The 12,532-nt window shown below is 37.9% G+C and overlaps 3 protein-coding genes across 3 annotated transcripts; 1 reads left to right on the top strand and 2 right to left on the bottom strand.

Moving 5' to 3' along the window:
* Positions 1-376: 376 nt before the first annotated feature.
* On the bottom strand, positions 377-966 carry J7337_004969 (uncharacterized protein; the record flags this gene model as incomplete). Its single annotated transcript, XM_044822653.1, has 2 exons — positions 377-645; positions 702-966. The coding sequence occupies 2 exons, from the start codon at positions 964-966 to the stop codon at positions 377-379; spliced, it is 534 nt and encodes a 177-aa protein (XP_044681144.1).
* Positions 967-1,537: 571 nt separating this feature from the next.
* Positions 1,538-3,934, top strand: J7337_004968 (uncharacterized protein; the record flags this gene model as incomplete). The annotated part of the gene is made up of 8 exons (XM_044822652.1): positions 1,538-2,297; positions 2,433-2,536; positions 2,588-2,758; positions 2,814-2,910; positions 2,967-3,035; positions 3,195-3,445; positions 3,503-3,731; positions 3,798-3,934. The coding sequence occupies 8 exons, from the start codon at positions 1,538-1,540 to the stop codon at positions 3,932-3,934; spliced, it is 1,818 nt and encodes a 605-aa protein (XP_044681143.1).
* A 2,143-nt stretch (positions 3,935-6,077) lies between these two features.
* J7337_004967 (uncharacterized protein) lies at positions 6,078-7,783 on the bottom strand (the record flags this gene model as incomplete). Its single annotated transcript, XM_044822651.1, has 2 exons — positions 6,078-7,384; positions 7,477-7,783. The coding sequence occupies 2 exons, from the start codon at positions 7,781-7,783 to the stop codon at positions 6,078-6,080; spliced, it is 1,614 nt and encodes a 537-aa protein (XP_044681142.1).
* Positions 7,784-12,532: the final 4,749 nt, after the last annotated feature.

The following is a 12,532-nucleotide window of genomic DNA, read 5'->3' as shown; positions in this document are numbered from 1 at the left end:
ATGCTATATAAATACCACCTTTTAGCTCCATAGCAGCGGCACAGATAACCGATGAAGCATTGTTAGAAATGCAATCCACTGTAGCAAGACGTCTACCGCCAGAAGCTTCAACGATATGTTGTGCACAAAGAGGATCTCGCTGGAGAATGGTAGTGGTGAGTTAGTGATGCTCCCTCTGAATATATTTGCTATAAACAAGGTAATGAACCGATCACTTGAATGACCTGAACTCACATAATCGAAGACAGCATCTGCGCCGCATTGCTTTACAAAGTCAAAGCTGTCTGGAGAGCTTGTTGATATGACATAAAGACCGGACCTAGGGTGGTAATTAGTTGGCCATGTCCTCTACCTTAAAGAATTGAGATGAAAAGCCTTACAACTTGGCCAACTGAATCTGCATCGACCCAATGGCTGTACCGCCACCATACACAAGTAGTACTGGTTGCACCGGCTGTGACTTCTCACTCTGTTCTGGATATGGGAAGGAGTGGTGCCTGTATAGGCAGAAACCAGCAGTAAGGAGTGCTGTTGGTAACGTCGAACCCTGCTCAAACGAGATGTTCGAAGGGAGGCGCACCAAGATATGGGCTTGCGCGACCAGATAGTTCGCAAATGCGCCATCATCAGGCCTTAAAGTGTTCCCTAAAGCGCTCGCATTAAGCTGCAAGCCTTGTTTAGGTTTTCTCGTGCCAGCTTACCTCCTTGTATCATTCCCGCCACTCGATCTCCGGCCTGAAGCCTGTCGACGAGATCCCCAAGACATTCAACAATCCCTGCAAAGTCGCATCCTAGGATGGTAGGTTGTGCGAGCGCCTGGCGGTACATCATCTTCCAATCAATTGGATTCAATGCCACAGCCGCGACTTTGATCAACACCTCGCCTGGCCCAGGCTTGGGTACAGGGCAAGTGTCGATAGCAACATTTCCAGGACCAACATGGCGAAGAGCGGAGCGTGTAGCCATTACGTAAACTCCGTTAATACAAAAGAAAGATGCCGGAGATGTGAAAGATTCGTTCAGGGAGGAATTGAATCATGCAAGATCTCAGAAGTGACAAAAACAAGGCCACTGGAAATGGATATGGATATAATACCTAACATTATAGGTTTCTACTAATATCCAAGATTGTCTTTGTTGGAGGCGAAGCCCGTCGGAAATCTGTCAGATCGGGTTTGGCGCGCTTTGGATCGATCGCGTGTTCCTACCGCAGTTTGATTACAAACCCGGATTTGGTACGTACAGTAACTGGTCAAGTTTTTCGCAGCTTGGCACGGGTCGGAGTACGTGTGCCGTAGGGTGAAGTCGATCGGAGTTTCAGGTGGTGAAGCCTCTACGGACCTGTTGTGCCTGCTTCTCCGCTATCAGAAACTCGATAGAGGGAATTTTCTTTCTAAAAACATACTATAGTACATTAAAAACTGCCAGCTGTTCAAGATCATTATATTCTTCAAACATAACGCACTGCTTGAAATAGGAGAACTTATCATATTGATTCATCTCAGTTCCGACCGAGAAACCTCAGCGATCCTTTGACATGCCATCAATCACTGGGACCCCGCAAAAAAGCAAGAGTCTCTTGGAGCTCCTCCCTGGGAATCTTCCCCAGGCCAAGGTGCCCCCCAGCACCAACTTGGAGGCAGCTGCGGACCAAGTTCTCAAGTCGTTCCCCCGCCTTAAGAAACGCCACTTTACACAAGACGCCATCTGGCGTGACACGTATGCCTTGACAGGAACTATCCGTACGTTCTACTTTGATGAAGCCGTGGTAACTGAATGGTCTACTCTCAGCCATAGCCACGGTGTCTCCTCTGTTTCTCTTGTGCCTGGTTCTGCAAAGGTCATCAGTCTCGAGGGAGGTGTGGAATGGGTTGACTGCAAGTTCACCTTCCATACAAACACACCGGAAACTGAATGTTCTGGCATGCTCTCACTCATTCCATCACCAGATGGGTCATGGAAGATCTGGGTTCTTCGTACTATTCTTGAGCAGCTTAGCAACCATGGGAATGTAGATTCAATGGAACCTGTTAATGTCTTACTCAACGGTAACGGCGCAACTGGGAGGCACCCCTATTCAACCGGCACATCCAATCAAGATGGTTCGCAAAATGGAATTCCCAATGGCACTACTACGGACCAAAGTCATCACCATTTTGACGCCGTGATCATTGGGGGTGGGCAGAGTGGTCTTAGCACTGGGGGGCGTTTGCAAGCTCTCGGAGTATCCTATGTTATCATTGAGAAAAACGCCCAGGTTGGTGATGCCTGGGGTTTAAGATATGAGTCAGCGCGTTGTGAGTCCTCTCCCCAAACCTCGCTAAATACTTTTTGTCCGTTTTACTGACTGATACCTTCTCTTTAGTGCATACTGTTCGCGAATATTGTACGTCTTAGTCTGATAATTATATCATCAACTGACTTGATTCTAGCCCACCTGCCTTTTGATAGGACCTTTGGATCCGAGTATGGCGAATACCTAGGTAAAGATGAGCTGGCTAGTGGACATAATAAGTGGGCCGAGAAATATGGCATCGTGAGTATTTTGACGCGACAAGGTATTTTCTTTACTAACTCTTGAGCGTAGAATATCTGGCTTTCAACAAACGTAACATCAGGCTCCTGGGACGAGGACACCAGAACTTATACTCTTGATATCGTCAAGGAAGGACATCTCATGCAGCTTTCAACCCGACATGTCGTAATAGCAACAGGCGCAGGGTCGCAGACCCCCGTCTTTCCAAACATCTCCAATAAAGTCAGTTTTGCTCTACTCGGTATCAAAAGAGTTTTGGACTAACAAGACTGAGTAGGAATCCTTCAAGGGAGTTTTGTTGCATTCTGTCGACTACTCAGCCGCACAGGCCTGGGCTGGAAAGACTGGCATTGTAATTGGCACTGGGAATACGGGTAAGTATACCAACAAGTCCACCGTGTTATCATTCGTTATTTAACTTACCCAACAGCACACGATGTTGCCGATGATATGTACGAAGTCGGTATGAATGTCACGATGGTTCAGAGGAGTCGTACTTGTAAGTTCTCATAGACTGAAGAAGTGTTTATATCGTTGTGTGCTTACTCGTTGGGTCGTCGCACAGTTGTTCTTCCAGCCGAATTCATCAAAGAGCGTTATGATCGTAAGTCAAACCCCCTCTCCAACTGCGTATCTAATTAACCTATCTTCTGTCAAGTTATATACAATGCCCAAATTCCCACCGAAGTCAGCGACAGAGCGATGTTTACCCAGCCAGTATCAATTGCTCGTCTACTTTCTTCCAAAACATTCCATTCCATGGCCCGGTCACAACCAGAGAGATACGAAGCCCTTGAGCGTGCTGGCTTTCGAGTTGATCCTTTTGGAGATATTCAAGATGCAATTAACATCCGTCTGGGCGGACACTACATCGACGTCGGGACATCCGCCAAGATCGGAAAAGGCTTGGTACGTGATTTTCTAAAGAAGAGTGATCCAAACTCCTCCATACTTACCTCGCGATAGATCAAGGTTAAATCTGATGCCGCCGCACACAGGTTTACAGAGCATGGGGTGGCCTTCGCAGATGGGACCGAGATCAAGGCCGATGTGATCGTCCTTGCCACTGGTTTCGTGGGTAACCTCCGACAGCATGTGGACAAGATCTTTGGCTCAGCTACTGCAAAGAAAGCTGGAGACTGTTTCGGCTTGAACAGTGAGGGCGAAGTTCTTGGAGCATTTAAACCATTGGAACGTGAGTGTCTAGCTTCTGTGACTAAAATTGTTGATTATTTATACTGACTGACATTCTTAATAATAGAACCCGGTTTATGGTACATCGGCGGTGCCCTTGGACACGCTAGATACTATTCTCGCTTTATTGCATTATCTATCAAGGCTGATATTGTGGGGCAACTATTGCCTGTTTACCGAGAGCACATGTTTAGGATTGAGTAAGCTTCGGAGGATAAATATCATAACATATGGTAAACAAATAGACAAGAGATAGAATGCATATAATTATAAAAATTATACTAGCATTAGCCTGATATTAATGATGCTTTTAAATACCTTAGAGTATGTGAGCTGTAACTACTTACCATTTCGACTAAGTTATCCTACTAAAGCGGATTGACTAATCGCATTCGGAGTCCGAGGTGCCGAAGACCGACAATCGCCGCAGAAACTAGACATCAATGGCTAGGGTCACGAGGTGCTAACTAAGTTTACATGGCCTTCGCATCCGTCAGTTTCATTATAACCAATCTCGTCGCCTGCATCTACTATTACGAATTCACAGCTCTGCCTCACAGCCATGTCCTCAGTTACGTCTACAAGCCGGCCAAAGTCCTCCCGCAGGTCTAAATATACTGCTATTGCATGGTGCGCGCTCTCTCCTTATTCACTTCATCTCAGGCTTTGTGGTTAACAAGATTTGCATGCAGCCTTGAGTGCCAGCGCCAGAAGAACAAGGTCGGAAGACGAATTGAAATAGTTCAAGTATCACTACTGACGATTGCACCCAGTGTTCCGGAGAAAATGAGTGTGAACCTTGTCGTAGACGAGGAGTGCGCTGTGTCTACTCTATAAACGGCCGGGTCCGCATTTATAAAAGACAGTCTAAGGCAATTAAGGAAACTATAAACCTTATATCGCTGTGCTCGACTTATATATAATATATTAAAAAATAAGTATTATATTATATTATTTTTATTATAAGACCTTATTAGCTATATTTTATATATTATTATAAAGAAATTTAAATTTTTAATAAATAAGCTTATATTTATTAAAATACTATTTATATAAGTATTAATTATTATAATAATATAATTATTACTATTAATACTAATTATATAATATAGTATTTTTAAATAATTTTTAAAATTTTTAACTTATTTAAAATTAAGCTTTTAAAGTTAAAGCTTTAATATTAATTACTTTAATTAAATAATAATAAAAAAGGCTTTTAGCTTATTAAAGCTAAGAAAAATATCTTTTTATATTTATAAATTAAAGCTACTTATTTTAATTAAATTATAAAGTTAAAAGTAATATTATATAACTTTAAAACTTATTTTTAAAGTTATTAAACTTTTAATATAATATATAATACTTTATATATAATATATTAAAAAATAAATATTATATTATATTATTTTTCTTATAATACTTTTTTAATTATATTTTATATATTATTATAAAAATATTTTATTTTTTTAATAAATAAGCTTAAAAAGCTTAAATATATAAGACTTAATTAATAAAAAAGCATTATTATTTAATAATAATAAAAAGCTTAAAATACTATTAAAATATATTAATATAATTATTTATAGTTAGCTATTAATTACTAGCTAGATAATAAATATAAAAATTAAATTAAATAATAATTTAATAAGTTTTTTAAAAGATTTTAAAGTAATACTTACTTTAACTTTTATATTATATTTATTATTATTTATTAATTTACTTAAGTCTTTTAACTATATAATAAACTATTTATTTTTTTTTTATTAATAAGGATTTTTTTTACTTTTTTTATTATAATTTTTTATATTTTTTTCTTTTTTACTTTTTTTTTCTTTTTCTTCCTTTTTATTTATATTCTTATTACAGTCTTTATATCTTACTAAAGCTACTTAAGTATAACTAGTTAAGTATTTATATCTCTTTATAAGCTTTTCTAGGGCAGCCTAGTCTATAAATGCTTTATAATTCCAGATAGCATTCAGGAACTGTAACTGCTTTCTATTTAAGCGCTTATTATAAGGCAGCTGATAAATATATAAAATTATTACTAGATAGCGTGTATAGACTAGTATTTTAGTAATTTAAATATATAGATATAATACATATACAGACAATCCTGCAATGTATACAGGCCAGTTTTATTATATTTTATCGAATTACTGCTATAACTATATATAGTAGGTCTAATAGATATTATCGCCAGATTATTATAAGAATTAAAATATAAGGTATAATAAATATAGCCTTAAATACTATTTTACTACTGAAGGAAAATATATTTCTAGTAAACTAAATATTAGATATATTAATCCTACTAAGCCAGTATTTAAGTACAGTTAGTAAGTAGTTAGTTGTTAGTAACAGGCTGGGTACTTGACACCACAACCTGGCCAGTAGTGAGTAAAGAACTAGCCTTGATATCGGCGTTGGATGCATTGTATCCAGAGACTGCATTCTGTCCAACCCATAGTTGCACCAAGTCATTAGCAGCAGATACCGCGATTTTATAGCCGCCGGTGACTGTAGGGTTAAAATAACCGAAGTGGCTGACAACGTCGTATTGGAAATCTGCTTGTCCTAGGTTGACTCCATAAATGGTAGGATTACTTGACTGGAAAGGGAATCCAATAACAGGAGTGATACCAGATTTGGTTGGGACCCGACCTTGAATGGTCAATTGCGGACTTCCATTCGAGAATGGACCATTAGCACTGGGGTCATTGTTGGTGGGAACATAACCAAGTGACCAGTCTGAGCCCTCGTCGGACGGATAGTATTCCCAGCTCATTCCTACGGAACATGAAAATGTAGGGCAGGCCGATGGAGTTACAGTCGTAACAATGGTTACTGTACCGCCGCTAGGGGCAGGGAGGGTAGTCAGACCAGTAGCAGTACCAGTTTGAGTTACAGTAGTTACAGTAATAGGAGGGGTAATAAACGTAACTATAGTTGTAGTGCCTCCTACAGTAGCAGGGAGGGTTGTCAGACCAGTTGTGGATGCAGTTGATGTCTTGGTAGTCAGGCCACCAGGAGGAGTAATAAAGGTGACTACAGTCGTGGTGCCTCCAGAGGTTGCAGGCAGGGTCGTCAGGCCAGTTGTAGATGCAGTTGAGGTCTGAGTAATAAGAGCTCCAGTCACAGGTGTCACGAAGGTCACAACTGTTGTTGTACCTCCTGATGTAGCTGGCAGGGTAGTCAGACCAGTTGTAGATGCAGTAGACGTGAGGGTAGTCAAGCCTCCGGCTGAAGGGGACGGCGACACGAAGGTCACAATCGTAGTGGTGCCTCCTGATGTAGCAGGCAGGGTAGTCAGACCAGTGGTCGATGCAGTAGATGTAAGGGTAGTCAGTCCTCCAGAAGCAGGCGGCGTTACGAAGGTTATAATTGTAGTAGTGCCTCCTAATGTAGCAGGCAGAGTAGTCAGACCAGTCGCAGTCCCCGTGCTTGTGACCGTAGTGACCATAGGGGGTTCAGTCACATAGGTCACGACAGTAGTTGTGCCTCCTGAGGTGGCAGGTAGGGTAGTCAGGCAAGTTGTTGATGCAGTAGATGTCTGCGTAGTTAGACCTCCAGAAGCAGGCGGCGTCACAAAGGTTACAACGGTCGTTGTGCCACCGCTGGTTGCAGGCAAAGTCGTTTTACCAGTAGTCGATGCTGTACTTGTGACTGTAGTGGCCATAGGAGGCCCGGCACATAGGTCACAATGGTAGTCGTGCCACCACTAGTTGCAGGCAAGGTGGTCAGACCAGTTTCTGTTCCTGTACTTGTGATCGTCGTAATAAGTGCAGGGCCCGTGGCAGTCGTAATAACAGTAGTCGTGCCACCGCTAGTTGCAGGCAAAGTAGTTAAACCAGTCGCCGTCCCAGTAGTCGTGATTGTAGTGACCATGGGTGATCTGGTCACAGAGGTCACAACCGTGGTGGTGCCACCTGGTGTAGCTGTCAGGGTAGTAAGGCCTGTTTCCGTTCCTGTTGTGGTGATTGTAGTCACCAGGGGAGGGCCTGTGGCAGTAGTAATGACAGTAGTGGTACCACCAGAGCTTGCAGGTGGCATAGTGGTTATGCCAGTCGCTGTTCCAGTAGTTGTAATCGTGGTAATTAAGGGAGGCCCTATGTCTGTAGTAATGACAGCAGTGGTACCATCAGAGCTTGCAGTTACACATTGATAAACAGTAGTAGTACCACTCGGGCTGTCGGGTGTTATAGTAGAGATGTAAGGGACAGATCCAGTAGTGGTGATAGTAACAAAATTGGAGCCAGAGCTGGAGCCAGAGCCAGCACACTGAACAACAGTTGTCTTGCCGCCTTCAGAGGCAGGCGGAATCGTAGTGATATAAGGAAGAGATCTAGTAGTGGTAACAGTAATGCAGTGCTTGTAAGGGTACTGGGCTCCGGGAGAAGGGAATCCTGAGCCCGGAGGGTTATTTAGCGGGATAGGGACGAGAGACTGAGTGTACTATGAGTTGCTGCTATAAGTACGCGTAATAGTTGTAGTAGATGTTGAGCCATCATGTACGACCTTATATGGTTGGAGCACTATATTAGTTCTATTACCTGTACAGGCTTCTGGCGCAGGAGCAGCAAGAATGCTGCCTATAAGGCTGAAAGCCGCGCCTATAGTAAGATATATAGCTTAAAGGTTAGAAACAGATTTAGGTATGAAAACCAATTAGTAATAGTATAATAATAAATAAATAAATAATAGAAAGATTGTAATAATTTTTAATATTATATTAAAACTAAAGTGTATTTTCTAACTTTATAACTAACTTATAAACTTAATATTATTACTACCTTTTAATTACTTTAAACTTTCTTTTAACTTTTATTTTTAATAGTATTAATATATATATTATTATAAAACTTTCTTTAAGTTAAGCTTTTCTTATATATTAGTATTTCTTAATAATTCTAATAGCTATATATTATATTTAATTCTTTAAGTAAATTACTATTTATATATTAAATATAAATATAATTTAAGTATAATTTTTTTAAACTAGCTTTTTAGCTTTTTTAATTCTTTTTTTATCTTTTAAATTTTTTAAAAAAAATAATATTATCTTCTTTTACTAAATAATATTAATAATACCTAAAAGAAATTAAATTATTATATAAGTAATAGTCTTATAATTAAAAAAAGCTAGCTAAATAAAAAATCTATTATTAAGTTAATTAAAATCCTATATAGGGATTAAGGCTATAGTAGCCTTATAATATAATTCTAGCCTTTTAAAGCTATTATATTTTTTAAAGTTACTTTTATATATTAATATAACTTAAAGTATAACTATAGCCTTATTAATATAGTTATAAATATAAGTTTAATTAAGATATTATTAATAAAAGACTAGTTTTATTAATATAAAAGCTATTATTTTAAAGATCTAAAGTATATATAGTATTAAGCTAACTTTTCTTAGCTAAGGGATTAAAACTTTATATACCTTTAAGGCTAGTTAAAGAGTTATTATTTAAGTTTATATTATATTAGCTTTATATTATAGCTATTAGTTAGTTATTATAATATTAATATTTAAGTTATAAGCTAGAAGTATTATTTACAGTTAAGGCTTATAGCTAAGAGCTTATTTTAGTAAAAAAAACTTAGTAATAATTTTTAAGACTTTGGCTTATTGTTCTATTATTTATAGATCTTTAAGGAGTCTTATTACCTATATCTAAAAGCTAGTTATTACTTTTAATATAATGCCTCTATAAGCTATAGAGATTATAAGGTCTGTTATAATACCTACCTTATAAAACAGGGTTATCCCTAATAAAACAGGGTCATAGGTCAGATTCAGCTAAAGTAGGTAAAGTTACTAGGCTGTATAAACTTATAAAATTTTAAAATAGAAGCTAAATTCTTAAATTACTCTAGATATAGCGGTTAATACTAATTGATATATTAATTATATAGCTTATATATTTTTAATTACGGCTTTTCTTACTATATAATCGGGGTCGGCCTCCTGGACAGATTTGGCCTTGATCACATAGTGAACATTTGTCAACTTGAAGTACCTGCAGCTCGCGTACCCTCCCCCCGAAGCATCCGAGCTTAATATTACGAAATATCACGTTGATATATCTAGCCAATTTGATCTCAGCTTTGATATGGGTCAACTAAGAAACCCTGCCATGTCGCTCACTGCATAGATCAGCTATGGAGTATTCCGACGTCCGGGATACTGCCCCTTGCCTTGACCTGACTCAGTGTAGGTCAGGCCAGGAACTTGGCATTAGTCTGTATCTAGTTTGTAGCTGGAGTTCGGGGGCAGGGACGCAGCTCGGCGCCCATTCGCCTAAACTTAGCTTCGGGGCCGATTTGATTCTGGATAGCCACTGTAGCTGGAGCCCACCGCTTAAGCATCAGACCACTTACCAGCCACCACTGTCGTTGGTTGGGTCGAGCTAAGCTTCAATGGTATACAACCTATATCTAGGAACCCGAGCGAGCACATCGAATTGCAAGATTCATCGCCTACTATATATTAACTTCTAAACCACGTTTGGAAGCTGGACGACTTAAACCTAATGGGCCTGGAAGTATTGATCGATTAACGGGTGTTAGGCAGTTATAAGACCAAGCCTTCTAAAATACCCCTATCAGAATATGCTTTCGAACCTTGATGACTTAGTGCCAAACCCGTTGAACTTGCTGTCTCCTGGATAGACTGATAATAAGCTAACCCACAGTTAGCTACTTCCTTTGTGCCTCCGTGAAAAACTTCCTGAACTTTTGGGCCCTAACTCTAATCGCCGCTCAGTTACACTGCTTAACTATGACATGATGCGCTACCCATGCGGCTTTCCCAACTGCAAAAAGACATATTGGATTTTAGCGGGGACCCACAAGCCCCTTCAGGATCAGGACATATTTGTCATAATGCGATTTCCTCATTTGGCAAGGCATATCATTAGCTTTCACGCTACTCTCAAACGTCAGAACTATCCCTCAAGGGTACTTACTAGTTGGCTGTCACCTTAGCGGTTCTCTGAGGAGATAAGTTAACCCGTATCTAAGACAGACCTACCTTGACCGTTGCGTTGTCTGGACGCCAAGGCCACAAGCGAAGTAACGTTAACTCGGGTCAACCTCATAGCGCCGGCGTCACACATCATGTAGCCGAATCGACACACGACACGGTCGCCGATCTTACTCGAATGGCTTGCAAAGACCGGCCAGACACATATTGCTGCGTAACCCTCGAGTGGATGGTCTTGTTATTAGCTGCTTGCAGGAGTCTAGGTACACCGCTTTGCATAATCTGATCTAACACAAGGCAGTAATTCTTTCATTTACTATATTTAATATAACAGCCTAAGAAGATAAAAGAAGGACTATAATATATACTTTATAATACTAAGTTCTATTTACTAATTTAAGCTTTAAGCTATAAGCTTTAATATATAGACTATAATATAATAATTAATAAAGAATTATTATTTTTTTTTTTAATTACTATTAGCTTTATTTAAGGCTATTAAGCTTTTAACTTTTTATATAATAGCTTAAATAGTAAGGCCTTTATAGTAAGCCAGAATTATAAAGCTTAAAATTAGTTAAAGTTTATCTGCTTTAAGTAGTATAATTATTACTTTAACTAAATAGTATAAGTACTGCCTTTTAGCAGCTATACTGACTTTTTTCCTTTACTTTAGTTAAAAGATAGGCTTAATATACTTATTATAAAATATATTCCTTAACTTAACTTTCTTTATACTTATTAATTATAGTTATTAATATTTATTATAGCTATTAATATAATACCTATTATATAAAATAGCTTATAGCTATATAATTAAGCTTATTATATAACTTACTATAACTTTAATATAGCTATTAAGCTTACTATAAGAGTAGCTAATAAAAAAGAATATAAAAAGTTATATATAATAATAGCTACTATTAAGAAAAACTTTTTACTAAAGTATTAATTTATTAGGGGCTTGGGCTTTGGCCTAAGCCTCTATAAGATCAGGTGACCTCTAGATCTAGGATAGATCTAGGCTAGAATTAAGAGTATTTAAAGGAATTTCTTTTAAGAAATTCCTTTTTCTTTCTTTCTTTCTTTAAGTCTAATAATATATTTATATTAATATCCTCTAGTTATAGCTAAAAAGCCAGTCTATAATAATTATTAGACTTCCTTTAGCCTAAGATAGTAATAAACTCCCTAGTTACTGCTTATAATATAAAACCCTTAAGATATAGAATTAATAATATAATAGAAAAATAGTAAGTAGTGTAGCCTATACAGGGTATAGCCTAATAATAACTTAAAAAACCTATAGCCTTATAGGTAATAGAGGTCTTCTAAAGCATCTAGGTCTAACAGGCCTAAATATAAACCTAGTTCTAAAATAACCTTAATACCTTTTAAGACTACTTTACTAAATAGATTTAAAAGTAACTTAGTACTAGAATAGCACTACTATAGCCCCTAAGTATCTAAATTACACCCTAATTAACCCTAGCCCTAAATATAGTAAAAGCTAGGCCAGAGTTAGCATAACAATAATAACTACTAACTATCCTTAAGTTTAATAGTAATAGGGCTATATAGCTATCTTAGAAGATAGTAATAGAATATATACTAGTTATTTAAGTAGTAGAAATTAGGGATAATAAAAATATATAGATATATATTTTTATAAACCTAGAAAGTAAGGTACCCTATATAATTAAGTCGTTTTTTAAGATAGGAAAATAGGAAGGCTTTAACCTTACTATATTCCTAGCTTACTTAAAAAGCATATATAGGGACTAGTATAGGCAGGAGATTACATAGACTGA

The sequence above is a fragment of the Fusarium musae genome, chromosome 4, assembly GCF_019915245.1.
Source record: "Fusarium musae strain F31 chromosome 4, whole genome shotgun sequence".
NCBI classification, from domain to species: domain Eukaryota; kingdom Fungi; phylum Ascomycota; class Sordariomycetes; order Hypocreales; family Nectriaceae; genus Fusarium; species Fusarium musae.
The sequence above is the reverse complement of the archived record's forward strand: the minus strand, read 5'-3'. Positions and strand labels throughout refer to the sequence as shown.